Here is a 15,037-nt window from a genome sequence, read left to right as displayed (position 1 = left end):
TACTGGGCTGATGTGAACGGTGCTGCTGGGCACCTTGTTTCTGTTTTCAAAGACGTGGTCATTCCCCGCACCCCTCCATGGCCAGGCCTCATTTTTATCAGAGAAGAGAGGTGGGGAGGAGGAAATAGCAGTTTTATTTAATTGGGTCTGAGCCCTGTAAACCCCAACTGCTGAACCCGCCTCGATCTGCAGCAGGTTCGGGTCACCCTCCTCACCAGCACAAAGGTAATGCTTGCGCATCCAAATTTGAAGATATTCGTTGACAGAGAAATGGCAGATGTTTGTCACGGCCACGAGTAACTACGTGCTTCGGGATGGATTCAGGATCGGCCCCAAGGAGCAGGTACACCTGCGCTGCGTCCCCGGGAGCTGCTGGAGTCAGCAGAAGGGTCCGTACCGGCGCGGGCCGAGCCCCTGGCTGCACTCCTGCGGCAGGCTCTGCCGCGTTCCTCGGGCACACCTGCGTCACGCTGGGGGTTGGCACTGCCCGGGGCCATTACGTGAACTTAATTCTATGCAAAACCCTTCCAGTGCACTGGGACTAAACTCGTGCTTTACGGAGCAAACTAAAATAGTTGCCTCCTCCTGATACTCTGGCTTTTGGGTGTCAAGTACTGTGCAAACGGAACGAGAGATGCAGTATGCAATGGCATGCTGTGGATATACATGAATTAGCTTCTTTAATTAAAAAAAGTGTTAATTTGTTAAGCCCAAATAGTGATACAGCAACATAAAACTGCAAGTTTTTTATTTTAGTTCAAGGGAATCTGATTTCTGGGAATTCAGAATGGTTCCATCCTTACTCCTGGATTTTTTTCCAGATGCAAAAACATTTACATCAACTGCCAGTTCAAAACCATTCCACTTACCAAAAATCACAGTAAAACTTAAACACAATTTCGTTGCTGACAAGTGTTTTACTTACACGTGAATAGCTTTGCATATTTCATCTGCCGTCTTCCCAGCTTTTCGTAAAGTAATGGCAAGATTTTTGGCCCTGTTGGCATCCAGTAACGTGACTTTGTTTGACCCCTTCTGAGTTATCTTTTGCTTGCTTGAAGTAAGATCAATGGCTGGACCTTGGGCTTTTGTTTTGAATATTTCTTCAAATTCATCCACATTTAAATCCTAAAAAGGAAAGAAAATTATTTATCCCCTCCCTCATCAAACACTAAAACCCGCGCTGCCTAACATTGTGCCAGAACTGCAGTACCAACCCTGCGATGCTGCGCCTACGGCCGAGTACCGCGATCGGGGCCTCGGGCTGTAAGGAACAGGCGCTCCTGCGTTAGTGATCGGGAAATCTGGCCTCTTCCCCCAGTAGCCCCATACACGTTCAAAAGTTCAGGGAAATATTCCGGTTAGCGCTCAGGCTTTATCCAGCCACGTGCCACGCAAGACCTGCGTGCTCAGCTCTGCGCCGCACCGCTTCAGGCTTCGTTCCCTGGCACGCAGCCACCCACCCAAGCCTAACTCCTAGAGACCGGACCAGCGATTTTAGGCTGGGAAAAACCCATCCTCCTCATCTTGGCTGATCTGTTTTAAACAAATGCACACAACAGGTATGCACCCTTTATAATCGATACTACCAGCTACCATCCCTAATTCTCAACCAAGGCACTCACGCTGACCTACTGGGTACCACTGGATGAGCTGTTTGCCAAAATAATTGCTGCGCTCTGTCCCTGCAAAGACCGGTATTCACTTCTGTTATGGACAGAAGTGGGAGGCAGAAGGCAGCAAGCAGCACTCATACCTCCAGGATCCTTTCGTCATCTATTTCGTTGAAGACCGTCCCATTGATCTGGTTGGGTTTGAGGGCGACCCAGTTGAACACCGGCATGCGGAACTTGGTCTTGATCGGCTTCTTGATTTTCACAGCTAAAGACAGCAGAGGAGAAGAAATTACAAATTCCCCAACCGCTGAGAAACACTCCGCGAGCCCAGACTGCAGCTTTCGAGTCGGCATTTCAGCACTGGAGGAAGAACTGGCCAGAGCTGAATGATCACACTGGAAAGCCTGGAAAGATCTCGCTGCCCTGACAGGCAAGCAGCGCCGAGGGGCTTTCCTCCAGCCCCCCAGCTCTTCCAGGCCCAGCCTCTGCAGAACCAGACTGAACGCCAGAGGCTGTGAAAACTTCGCTAAAGGAAATGTGTTATTACTTTATTACCGCATGTTGTCTGGATTGATTTAAAAGCCCAGGCTATTTTTAAACGCTACAGAAAATGGAGAGAGTGGTCGAATTTAACCCTGTCCTGCTGGTTGCGGAGCCCACCCTGGTGCGAGCTGATGCACGGCCATGCACAGCTGATCCGTCATCTGTGTCACAAAACTCAACGCAGAATAGGTGAGAAGAAGAAAAAAAGCCCCTTTTCCCAAGGTTTTGGTACAGGGAGCGGCCCTTCCCACCGCCTGCTGCGATGGGGCAGTGCTGCTTCGCACCAGGTTTGTCTTTTAAAGCAAAAGGGGGTGGGCTGCGGCACGCGCGAGCTGTTGGAATAACGGGTTTAATCTTCTTGCGCTGTGCAGAACCAGTAAGCGATTCAATAACTTACTCAGAGAAGCTATGAAAATGAAGACTGACTACCCTCATTAATCTGTGAACAGAGTACAAAACTGCGATGTTGGAGCAAGGAAAACAACACTTTTCTACTCCTGTTCCTAACAGGTCCGGAAGGTACCTGAATAATTTCTCTAATTTGGTTCTCATTTCTTTGTATCTTGACGTAAACATGAAGTTGTTAGTTGCTACAAAATCAGGACGTCCATTAAAGCGAGCGATCAACATTTTGCTCCCGAATTACTTAGAAAAAAAACAGTTTCTTTCCAAGCTGCAAACGTGAAAGAGAAACCCTGGTCCTCCCTCTCCAGTGCTGGCAAAGAGCCGGTCAGCCGGCAGCGGCGGGCAGCGGCAGGGAGGGACGCAGGGCACAGCCCCCGCTCTCCCCCGGGGACGCTCGGCCCCGCAGCGCCCGTGCAGACTCCCCGCGCCCGCAGCCGAGGACGGATCACGGTTGGTTTAGTTCAGTCCAGCGTCTGCTCCTGACTCCGGCCTCCCCCGCGTTCGTCGTGGCAGGAGCAATCTTGCTAAATATTCGATGCTCTGGAGAGATGCTAGATTTTTTCCCCTCGGTTTCAGAAGATGGCCGGGTTCCCAGGTTGCAAAGCACTTGAGCAAATAATTATTTTACTTTCCCCTAACGATTCTGTACGTATGTTTTTGCCAGGATAGAGAGGACCTATTTCAGGGGACAGTCCTGTTGCGCACCAGAGCTGGGTGAATGCTGAAAGCATTTCTCTCGCTTTGTCATTCCACTTTTAAAACAAGAGTCGAGCTGTGTGTCCTTGTCCCTTTCAAGCTCATTTTGCAGGGGCATCACAAAGAATAAATTACTGGCAAGAGTATTTGCTTGAAACAAAGAACCGTAAGTGAATAACAGGAAACATATACATTTTCAGCTTGAAAGTCTGTGTATTTTGAGAATTATATTCATCCAACTGGAAGACAGGAACACACGTGATCAACTTCTGCTCATCTAAACTAAACAGTTTTACTCTCTGCTTAATTAATGTGGTTACTTCAAAATAATTCCTAAAATAAAAAAAAAGAAATAGCTTTTTCCATCTGAAACACCCATGAAAAAAACATTTTCCTCTTGCACATACATTAGACTAGATGATTAACTGCTCCTGGGTTATTTCAGGACAGGAAAGGAAGCCAACTGCCTCGTGGGACAGTTCCCCATGTAGCTAATCAAAATCTCTTAGAATTTCCCTTCCTCCTCCGTTACAGAGCCCTCGGGAGCAGCGCAGTGGGGCCACGGCCACGGCTGGGGACCAGCCCCCGCAGAGGGAACTCGCAGCCAGCGAAAGCGGCTGGAGCTCAGCACTTGGCCTCGTGGGGAAAAGCCTATCCTCGGCGTGACCGGCGCGGAGAGCGCGGCCCAAGGAGGGCTCCAAAGAAACCGCATGTCTTAATTACTTGCTGAAGTGCTTTGCTGAATCAGGGCCTCCTGGGTGCCAAATCCTGACGGCTGGCAGCATCCCCAAAGCTACTGTGTGCTCCGGCTCTGGCTCCGGCTCCGGCCAGCAAGTCCCTGCACCAGCCTCCCCCCCCCCCCCCGCCTCCCCATCGCCCACACGAGTCCAGGGGCACACACACGGGCACAGCACAGAGGGAAACGCGGGGAGGTGGGTAAATACTTAGCAGAAAGCAACCTACAGAAGAGCTTGATTGGCCCGTCTTACCAGGAAGCAGAAAGAACAGAGAAAAAAATGTTAGTAACGGTCAGAAAAGCAAAATTTGTTATTTCACTGACTCCCCTCTGACCCAGAAGGTTCCTGCCCTGAGAAACGCTCCTTTCTGCGCAGCCGTCGTATCAAGAAAAGGCGCTTTCACTCTCCTTCCCTCTCCTAACCCACTGAAGAACAAAATATCCACCCCACCCGGCTTTGGGCATCTCACCCAAGCACCTAAGCGAGGAGCTGGGCTGTGGGAGCTTGCCCCTGCCACCGGCGCAGCTCAGAGGAGCCACGTGCAGGAGCAGGGCTTGCTCCACGGCTCCCACCCCCAAATAATACCGCAAGGATGTCGGGGTAGGCACGGCGTCTGGGCACCTGGCCGCGCAACCCCCTGCTGCTCGCAGCAGCTCCCGTGCCGCCGGCAGCCCTCCCAGCCCCACCACGGCCACATCCAGCACCGCCTGCGCTCTGCACCGCGCGCCACGGGACCGCTGCCTGCTCTGCCGGACCCCTCGGGGAGGGACCAGCCCGTACCCTCAGCTGTGTCGCGCCTTTTGTGCTTTTTTTTTTAATTTCATACGCCCTGGGACCCTCTAGTTCCATGATGCTTTTTGCTTTCAGAAGAAACTTCAAAGGCTGGAATACTTAATCAGTTTTCAAAAAAAAGCTATTAATCAGAGCTCCTCCGTTTCTCTTTCTGGACTCGTATCGTGCTCTTGAGATTTCCTGGGGGGGAGCGGTGCGATACCAATTAGCATTTACTCGCTTGGCGTACGTCAGAGAGTGCATAAAAACATCATTAAAGACAGTCAGTAAATTTTTTTCCTTCCAAAAAATTACAAAAAGTTTGCACAGATATTTCTTCATCAAGTTCTCAGAAGAAATCAAAACCATGAAGCTTTGCCTTTCTTTCAAAACCATATTTTGTTTGCTTAAAGCCAAAAATGATCGTGTTTGAAAAATATTTTTGGCAATAGCTTTAGTTTCACTGAAGAAGCCACCTCTTCCAGACCAAACCAAAACCATTTGGTTGATAAATGCTCTTTCCTTTATAAACCCCTTGAAGTATAATACCAGTAAGAGGTAACGGGTATTATTTAGGTGATTAAGAGCAACCAAGTCCCACCTCGGTACCCTCTCCGCTCTAGCCGACGCGCCCTGACCTTGCCTCTGCTTACTTTGCCAGCAATGCACAGCATGCTGGGGAGACGCGCGGGCGCTTTACCTGCAAGCCCTGAGTTGAACACCACGGTGGGAGAGGCTGTCCCGGGCAGGGGGGGTGCCGACGGCGGGGGCGGTGGGGGCAGCGGAGCCGCAGGAGCCGTCTCCAAAGCTGGACCTGGGAGGGGAGGCGGCGGTGGCGGTGGTGGAGGTGGCGGTGGAGGCGGCGGTGGAGGCGGCATTGGCACTGACACAGGACCGTTTTGCACTACGAAAAGAAGGAAAAACGAGCTATTACCGTGAACGCTGATCGAAATATCACAAGCACGCACAGAAAAAGTCACAGCATCCACTTTGTCCCCCACTATACATCTCCTCTCCACCACTATACTGGCCCTAGCATTTGTTGGACCCATCACCAAAGTACTTCAGTGCATCAACACAGGAGGAAATTACCCTAATGAAAGAAGCTAGTATTTTTTTCTATCAACTGAAGGGCTCAGAAACGGATCAGACAAACATGGGAGCGCCCCGGAGACTGAGAGTGCAGACACAGCTGGGGGACCTCAGCATCCTCGGCCGCTGCAAGGTGCCATGACCTGCAGGCTCATTACAACTGAAGGTGGTTTTGTCAGCGTGAGGCTGCTGTGACTGTCCCCGGCACAACGAGCTGCACCTCCAGCTCCCGGCCAGCCCACCTCTTGGGGACAAAATGCTTCTTACCTGCTTCAGATGCTGCTGCTAAGGCGGGTAACGGTGGTGGAGGCGGTGGCAATGGTACTGAAGACGCAGCTCCAGCGACCGGTGCGACACATGTACCAGCCACAGCCTCTGACCCCGCCGGCACCATCCCGGAGGCCAGAGCAACAGGAAGGATAGAGATGTCACCATCACCTTTCTTCTGGATCTTAATGGTTCCCTGCTTCTCCAGTTCATGGATCTTTTTCTCCAGCGTTGACTGTCGCTGGATGGCTTCTTCTTTTTCTTTCACCATTTTTCTCAAGGTGTGAACCTGGGTATTTGCATCTTTGTAGATTTCCTGAGAACGCCGCAGAAACAAGGGATTTGCACTCGTACTCACAAAACGGAATACCAATACCAGAAACAGAACAGCCTGACACGGGACGGTCGCTGCACCAGGCGCTATCTTACAATGAGCGTTGATGCAAACCATACGTCTTTGTCGGCAATGAAGAATTCATTTTATGTTTCCCAAGCTAGCAGCAAGGCCGTGCACAGCACCGAGTCCTGGGAAAAATCTCACCTGTGGGCACCAACACCCGGGGGTGCAGAATTTATCATCATCACTTTTTCGTGATGTCTCCCATTTCTTATGCTAGTCTTAAACACATAGCGTAGGTAGGCTACCTCGATTTTAACTTTAAGAGAGAATATCTGATGCCTTGCCGGTTGCTCGACCTATGAGCAAATGTTGGCCCGCGAAGGGAAGCAGGGACAGAGCTCCTGATCTGGAGGGGAGATTGTACCTGCAAGTACCCAGGGCAGACCCTCTGAAGGAACCCCAGAAGCACCACACTTTGGAACAACATTTAGGCTGAAGTTAGTTCATATTATGCTAATAATTTCTGTTACTAAATTTGTACACCAAGAAGCAACGAGTCTGGATTGCGCAGAGGAAGCAGGCTGCGCGTGACAGCACAGACACGGGACACTTGCTCCCGTCCTGCTGCTGCACAGCCCAAGTCTGAAAGGCTCCGGGTCCCCCTCCTACGCCCCTCCGCAGCCAACCATACGTGCAAAACTCCAAACTCAGATGCTACAGACCTGAGTGATAAGATGTACCTGTCTCATTCACCGATTTGCTGGCACGTTCAAAGAGTTTTATGTCCATCTTTGAGTGCGCACGCTAGTAATTCTACTTGAAATCTGTCCTAGGTGCAAAATTAGGAAGCTAACAGAAGTCGCTTGGCCTGTTAAAAGAGTCATTACCTCCCAAACACAAAGAGCACAGGAGATCGCTACCCTGAAGTGTGGCACTGAGCCAGAGCTTTCCCATCGCACCTACCCGAATCACATCCAGTTCTTTGTTTCTTTGCATAAGTTGTTTTTCCAGTTCCACAATCTTTGCCATGGCTTCGTTCTCCGTATCTTGGAGTTTTTCAGATAACTATCATTCAAAGAGAAATAAGATTATCTAAGTGGGTAACAGTAGTCTTCTCAACCAAAATGTCAGGAACGCTTGTTGGAGCAGTGGTACGTAGTAAATTATTGATATTCCACCAAACCCTGAAGTCTTTCTTTGGAAAGAGAGAGGGTTCCTGCATGCGATCGGGGGGCACAAACTGCCCCGATGAAGGTTCCTCAACACGAATGTTATCCTTCAGCTACGACCAGCAGGTAACCTGGCTGGACTGCACCTATGAACCTGTCCAGCTAAGAGAGCCTACTCTACAATAAAGCACTTAAAATGCAATTATTTTCATACGCACTAAGTCTGACCTGAAACCCCAAAACCCCACAGAGCACCACAGTGGCACTGTTGCAAAATCAGTAGATGCTGAAACGGTGGAACCTGTAAATATCATCTCCCACAATGAGGCTAATCTGATTGGTAATGAATGAAACCGTTTATTTTTTCCTCCCATGGTCTTTTGATTTATTTTTATTTTTTGCCAGCCCCACAAACCTGGGCTGTGAAAGCCCCACTGTTCTTGCTGCCTTTTTCCATCACCACCAATGATGCCGACTCAGGCGAGGCTGCAGAGGTGGTGAGGAGGCACCGGTTGCTGTGTTTTTGAGATAAAACTTCTGCAATTCTATTATTAGTATCTCTGTCAACACATGACAGCAAATTATGTCCATTCTCCTGGGATGAGTCTAGTTTATGTAACAAGAGATCAGAAGCGAGCCCTTAAAAATTTGCCACCAGAGTAAACCATTAAGTTTCTAAACAGCTAAAAGGAGTGGATCTATGAAGCAAACGGTGCCAGTTCTACTGAACCCCTCTTCTCTAGCAGAAGAGCACCTCAGAGGGGCAAATGCTGCACAGCAAGCTGTTTTAAGAACGTATTTATTCTAAGTGATGGCCGTACAGGAATGGTAACAGAATGACCCTTTTATGATTTTTTTTAAAGTATGGAAAACATTTTAAATTTAAAACAGCCAAGCCGTGTTTTCTGGACCAAAGTACCTGACACCAAGAAGGCAGGGGACAGAAAAGCCGTGAACAAACACTGATTATCTGCACAGCGCTGTTTTTCAGTCCCTTACCTCTTGAGCCCAGTAATACGTTTTGAGACACAGACAGGACGGTTATCTGCTCTATTTACCGGCACTGCGTTGCTGAGGATTTTGCAATTTCTATGTAAATTAGCCTTCCCGGCTCCTAAGAGAACTCTTTGCAGGGGCTCCATGCACCAAGTGACTCCACCTGGAACCGCAACCGAACCGAAGCTGAAGCCTCCGAAGCTGCAAACCTGCCGTGGCAGGGCCTCGGGGGTGCGACCCTCTGCTCAGCTGGGCCCCGGCACGGGGGTCACCCCCTCCCAGCTCACCGCGGCTTTTGGGGGGATAAACAGGCTGATGCTATCGAGGTGTGCGAGCGCTGCAGCCGTGGCCGTGTAAGCGCTTAGACGGGCAGGCACCGCGCAGCACAGCCTAAACCGTCCCTCGACGTACACAGAAACAGCATGGCCAGCCCCACGTTAGCAGGGCAATGCCAGTCCTTTATAAGAAGCTGAGGGTTGTGTCAGATAGGAGAGAAAATCAAATGACAGAATAAGACATTTTCTCATCAGGTCAATAAACAGCGTATGAACAAATCTTTGTAGCAAGTGGAGCACCAGTTAACAAAAACATGCAGAATATGAGGTTCAAAACATAGCGTGAAAGCACGCAGGAAGCTTACCTGCCGGAGATCTCCCAAATCAATTTGCCAAATATCTGACTATTCCTCCAATACAGAAGGCAAGGCAGTCCTAAGGCTTTTTCTAAGTGAACCTCACCCCAAAGGCTGTCGCCCCGCCGTGCCTGTGCTTCCACCCCCCGAACCGGGCAGCGGCAAAGCCCACGCGCAGAGCAGGCTCTGAACCGCTTCAGAGATAAAGGTGACAAAGTTTGGTACTAACATGGGAAATGTTTTCTTCCAGTTCTTCAACTCTTTCCAAGGCTGCGTTCTTGGTTTCAGCATCCTCCAGTAAAGCTCCCACATCAAAAACGTTATCCAGGTAAGCTTGAATTTGCACCTGCAGTTTGTCACTCTCCGTGTGTTTCAGTTTCTGTAAACCCAAGAAGACAAGGGCGTCACTCAGCATGGCAGCCCCTCGCAGCAAGAGGGCCGCAGACAGCGAAGGGGCTGGGAGAGCGGCGGGAGCTCAGGCCATTTCCATCACCCAGGAAAACGCTTTGCATTTTAACAGTAGCTGGGGTCAGAAGTGATAAACGGTCATTTTTGAAGACCAAACATCCAGAGCTTTCAAATAAAGCTAAGCAGCATCTTATCTTCTGTTACTACAGAGGATACTACTGCTTTCCTCCGTGCTTGCTGTGGCAAGCTCTGAATCCACCACCCGGCCCTGGGACGGTGCGAGGCCAGCGAGGCGGGCGGCCGGTGGGGCCGACCCTGCTGCCACCCGCGGTGGCCACCAGCTCCGTGGCCGGCAGGCAGAGGCGAGGCCATCACTTGTGTCTGGCTTCAAAGCAGCCGCGTGGCCCGGAGCAAATCCTCCGATCGCTCTCGCTGACCTCATGCTGGGTTTGCTGTGTTCAAAATGAGCGTGCTTTATCTCCAAAGATAACATCAGAGCACGCTTTGAACTGCTCCGCCTGTTCCCGATGGACTGCAGGGTTTGTGCCACCCTGGGAGCCCTAACAGACCCGTGCTCGGTATCACCGTGGACAAATACTTCTTGCAGACAGCAAAAAACCTCTCAAACCTCTCTCCTGGTTACTGCTGAGCAGAAGTCAGCAGGGAAAAATCAATCCCTTGTCAGCGCAAGCCCTGTTTTCATGTGCATGCTCCCAAGGGCAGGGACAGGGAGAGAGAGAAAAATACAAAACGGGAAATATAAAAGCAGCTTTCTTCTGAAAGAGAGCGTTTCCCACAGGACGCCAGAAAACGCCTGGCTGTCAGGAGAAAACTCAAAGGAGGATTTTTTCACACGTGGACGGAGGGGCCCTGGCGGCACCTGAGCCGGGGCCGACACGAGACCTGCAGCCACGGCTGGAGGTCAGGGACGTGGCGCGGGCGAGGACGACTGCGGTTCATCCTCCCTTTGTTATAAGGCGAAGCTACAAATTTAGCTCCCGGTCTGTAATTGCAGTTAGTTGCAGTTGATTTTATTTCTGCAGGGGTGGCTCCAGGCCACAGCCCCCAGTCAGCGGCCAAGGCACTGCATTTTTAGCTCTGCCCTCCCGAAAGCTCTCGGGTGAGGGGGTTTAAGGAGGTTTAAGGCTAGGCTGGGCAGCAGCGGCGCCGGGGGACGTGGCGTGGGCCCTCCAGCACCCCCACGCAGAGGTCAGCCCTGCCGGGAGGGCAGGCCCACACTGCGAGGCGGTGGAGCCCCAGGTCATACTCACATCCAAATATTCGTCCAGGCCGAGCTTCGTAAATTCGTACTGCAGGTGGACTCTGAAGTTCATGTCCTCCACCGAGTGGACGACGATGTTGATGAACTGCATGCAGGCCACCTGCAAGGAGAACCACTGCACGTGAGAGGAGGCGACGGCACGGCCCCGGCTGCCCCCCGAAAGCCCCAGGCGCAGTCGGAGCGGGCTCTCCCGGGGCCCCATGCGTCAGACGCAGCGAACGACCACATTTCCTTGTGGTTACTACAAGGGGAAACTGTGATCCGCTCTTCTGCAGCTTTTTTCCAAGCCGGTGCTGGATTCGGGCTTACGGGGCGTTTGTCTGCTGTGATAGAGTCGAACACGGGTTCCAGAAATTAAGTCATGTCTGCAGAGTCTACCTTTACTGCGTGCCGGTGAACAGAAACACTCTCCATGCCAGCTCGCACGGCCAGACATCATACAAGCACACAAGCTCTTAAGAAAACAATGCTGTTTCTGAAACGGCCTGTAAAAGCGAGATTAATTTTGCAACTGGAACCCCTAGCTTAGGAAACGGGACTTTCACAAAAGGCGCTTTGTTGTTTGCAGAAAGCATATTTCCAAAGCTGTGGTTTGGTAACTGAACAAGGGACCAGATCATAGGAGTTGGCATCCAAACGCGTCCCAACACAGCGAAGGAAAGGAAAAGGCTCTCGAGCGGTATGAGCGGTGGGGGAAACCTCCTGCAGAGCGGCAGGAATGGGGCTACAGACCCCAGAAGGTTTGCCCTTTTCTTGAACGTCAGGCGCAGCCAAATCCTGCTCTTCACAAGTATCCCCAGCCCTCTTCCAGCTCACAGATGATCACGTCTGTCACCCTCTGAGCTGCTTTAAGAGAAGGTTTGCCTAGTCCTTGCTGGGCTTCTCAAGGGCATAACCCCATCCTGCTAGTAACGCTGCTGCAGCAGGGGTAATACCAAGCTTCTCAACGTATCTGGGAAGTATCTCAGTAGTTCTAGAACGAATCTGAGAGAAGATAAAATCAAAGCCACCTGATTTGACCTGCAGGACAAGCCTCCAGGAGACCCCAGGTCTCTGGGTCATTTTGCAGGCAGAAGGAACTGAAGGCCACTCGCTGGGTCATCAGTTTGCTACAGGAAATTGGCCAACTCTCCGTGATCTGCTACAGGGCCCAGAGGATAAACTCATGAGCAGGCATCTGCTGCATGGTGGCCTTTGACTACAGGTCTGGCCGGGATGTCCCGGGCTGCTCCTTCCAGCCAGAGCTCCCAGCAGCCGCCGAGCTGCCATAAAAACTTTCCTGGCTGAACCACCCGGTACTGCCCGGCTTTGGAGGAACCGGGACCACGAGGACACAACAAAGGTCCGTCAAAACCTTTCAGCTACATCTTCCCATGTAGACCCTGACCAGCTTTAACCACTCTGTTTCCAAAATGACTTTAACCCTAGATAATGCAGTTGTGAGACTGGTGACAGGGACAACCCCAAGGAAGAGAGGAAGGAAGACGGTCTAACGGCTCATCCCGGAGCTCCTGTGATGCCTCATCCCCACCTCTTGGTGTGTACCCATCTCCTACACAAACAACCCGATCCAGGCAGTTGGAAACCGAACTTCAGGTTTCGAGTCAGGTTTTTTGCAGGACTCTTTCCAGTTCCTGCGGTGAAGCCTGGTTCCTCCTAGTGCTGGTACTGGCCTTCGCCAGCTGAACCCTGCTGTCCTGTCGAATCACCCAGAGCCAAATACCTTTATTCAAAAGCGCTTTTGTTATACTTGCTTTGGCTCTCACCACGTTAGGGCCAAATTCTCATTTCCTTTCTTAGATCCTTACATACACAACTAAGGAATTTATCAAGTCAAAGAAAACTAATCTAAGAAAGTTGCTTTTACAATGAAGTAAGTCAATGTCAACAACAGGAACCTTCTCTAAAATATTTTTGCCTTTTTGTTGCTCTTTCCTCCCTGTCGATCCATGCAATTAACCACAGCCCCTTCCAGCTACAGCTTCCCAGACAGCTCTCCATTTAGGGCAACGTGAAAGCCAGGTCCCGCAGGAATAGCTCTTTGTTTATGTTCAGTCGTTGCAACTCCTTGAATTACTCGAGCTTTAACGTTACATCCCGGAGCCTGGGCTCTGGCACCTGTATTATCCCGTCCTGCGGACAGGAGCGATGTCTGCCCCGGGCACAGCCCGGTGCAACTCCCGCAGCGCCGGTACCGCAGCGAGCCGGCGGCAGGGGCCCGCGGCGCTGCCCGCTCGCCCCCCGACGCGCTCGTCGGCTAGCGCTCGCAGCAGCGTGCGGAGCTCGTTAGGGCCAGATGGTGACGAGAACGAGCGGAGCTGCCAAATCGTTTGTTATGAGCTCTCTCTTCTGGCTTTAGGCTTGTCATGTAGTCAAACCCTTAGTCGGTGGAAGCGGCCCAAAGACGCAGATTTTATTAGTATTTGGGCAAGTCCTGAAAAAGACGTATTTATCCTTTTTTAAGCAAATTTCACCACTACCTTCAACCTCTGGCCTGAGAGGACCAGGGAATTTTCTTACGGGCTGTCCAGATAGATGCTGAATATTCACAGCTCAGCAGGCTTCTACAGACACACACTCACATGCATATTCCCTATTATATCCTTACAATACACCATTTAATAGCTTAAATAAAGATGAGGGATGATTTTTTTTTTAAACAGTGGACAAACACCATAGCTGCCAGCAAGGTGTCTGGCTGCAGGCTGCTGCCACCGCCTTGCTTCCAGGCTGCACTAAGCTGTGCTGCCCTCCCACTCCCCAAACACGACTGCCCCTCCCTGTGAGCACGGGAAAAATGACTAAGAGTCGGGTGTTGAGGACTGACAAATCTTTCTGTTAAATTACAGACTAAACTGTATGTACATCTGAGAATACTTAATGTATACTGTGACTACCAACACGTCCTTACTGGGACTGCAGGAATAAGGAACAAAACCAACTGTAACATGTCAGACAGTTACTGAGAGCAGCTTGCTGACTTGAGTAAAATTGCAGGGAACACCGTAACTTTTTTTTTCTTTTTTAAATACAAGAAAGAGGCCATCCTGTCTTGCTCACACCACCTCCTTTTATTCTGCTGTCCCCTCAAGGGTGCAAGCCTGCCCTGGCCATCAGGGCTGCAAGCCACTGACACCAGAGTGTTCAAAGCCTGTAGGAAACACCACAGCGGGTGATTTAACACCTAATTCCTGGCAGAAGGAGGTCTTTAAGGCAAAGCTCAGCGCTAAAACAGTATAAAGTGTCACAGATGCTTAACAGAGGCCTCAGCAGACCGGGCAGTGTGACTGGGTGGGAAGCCCTCCCGCTCTGCTCTCACCTCAAAACAGGCTCACGTCAGATCCAAGGCACCGAGCACGAGCAGTGCAAGGGAGACTGCGCTGACCATGCCAGCATTTGTTTTCTAATTAAAAATAGGACTTAAATTCCTCACACTTCTGACACGAGCACTCACTTGCCATAGACTTTAAAAAAACGGATACAGAAGTATTTTTGATATCGGACACGTAACCAGGTAGCTCATCCCTACTGTCACGACCTCTGCCTTTCACGTGACGCCAACGTGCAAGCTGGCGCTGGTGTTTGGGGGTGCCAGCCAGAGCTTCCTCTCTCGCCGTTCCCTCTTGTGCTCCAGGGGAAGTGGATTTGGTGAATAATCATGCATATGCACATTGAGGAACCGCAAGTGGTGCAAGCTACTGCTATATTTATCAGCAGATAAGGACAGACAGCAGCTGCAGCGAGTCTCTGCCACGCTTCCCCGTCTGTGACTCTGAGGCTGTTGGCACACGGACAGAATACGCATCTTGATATTGCGAAAGCTGCTGCTTTGCTGCAGCGAAATAGCACACAGGACCAAAAGGCCGCTTTCCTCTTACCTTCACTATGGTACAAGGCATTTCTTGAAGAGAACTGAATTGAACTGAAGCTAAAAATGAAATGCACGTTATGTAGTTTGGAATATAAGAAAATTGTATTGTGGTAATTTTAGGCCAAGGATCAGAAGGCAGATACATGTCTGCCTACGACGGCAGGACCAGACACTGAACACTAAAACCAAAGTTTGCGGATGAGAAATAGCACT

At 50.7% G+C, this 15,037-nt stretch overlaps 1 protein-coding gene across 6 annotated transcripts in view; it reads right to left on the bottom strand.

The window, feature by feature from the left end:
• The window catches only part of FMNL2 (formin like 2), a 153,928-nt gene that overhangs the window by 10,303 nt on the left and 128,588 nt on the right, over nt 1–15,037 (bottom strand). For all 6 annotated transcript variants that reach the window (XM_075511296.1, XM_075511291.1, XM_075511295.1 and 3 more), the window contains exons 11-17: nt 10,943–11,053; nt 9,493–9,642; nt 7,431–7,532; nt 6,128–6,443; nt 5,469–5,672; nt 1,757–1,881; nt 926–1,128 (exon numbers count right to left, since the gene is read on the bottom strand). In XM_075511296.1, the coding sequence (XP_075367411.1) occupies nt 926–1,128; nt 1,757–1,881; nt 5,469–5,672; nt 6,128–6,443; nt 7,431–7,532; nt 9,493–9,642; nt 10,943–11,053 (1,211 nt within the window). The remainder of the gene's footprint in view (nt 1–925; nt 1,129–1,756; nt 1,882–5,468; nt 5,673–6,127; nt 6,444–7,430; nt 7,533–9,492; nt 9,643–10,942; nt 11,054–15,037) is intronic.

Source organism: Mycteria americana, chromosome 9, assembly GCF_035582795.1.
Source record: "Mycteria americana isolate JAX WOST 10 ecotype Jacksonville Zoo and Gardens chromosome 9, USCA_MyAme_1.0, whole genome shotgun sequence".
NCBI lineage: Eukaryota > Metazoa > Chordata > Aves > Ciconiiformes > Ciconiidae > Mycteria > Mycteria americana.
Note: the sequence above shows the minus strand (reverse complement) of the source record. Positions and strands in the feature narration are given on the sequence as shown.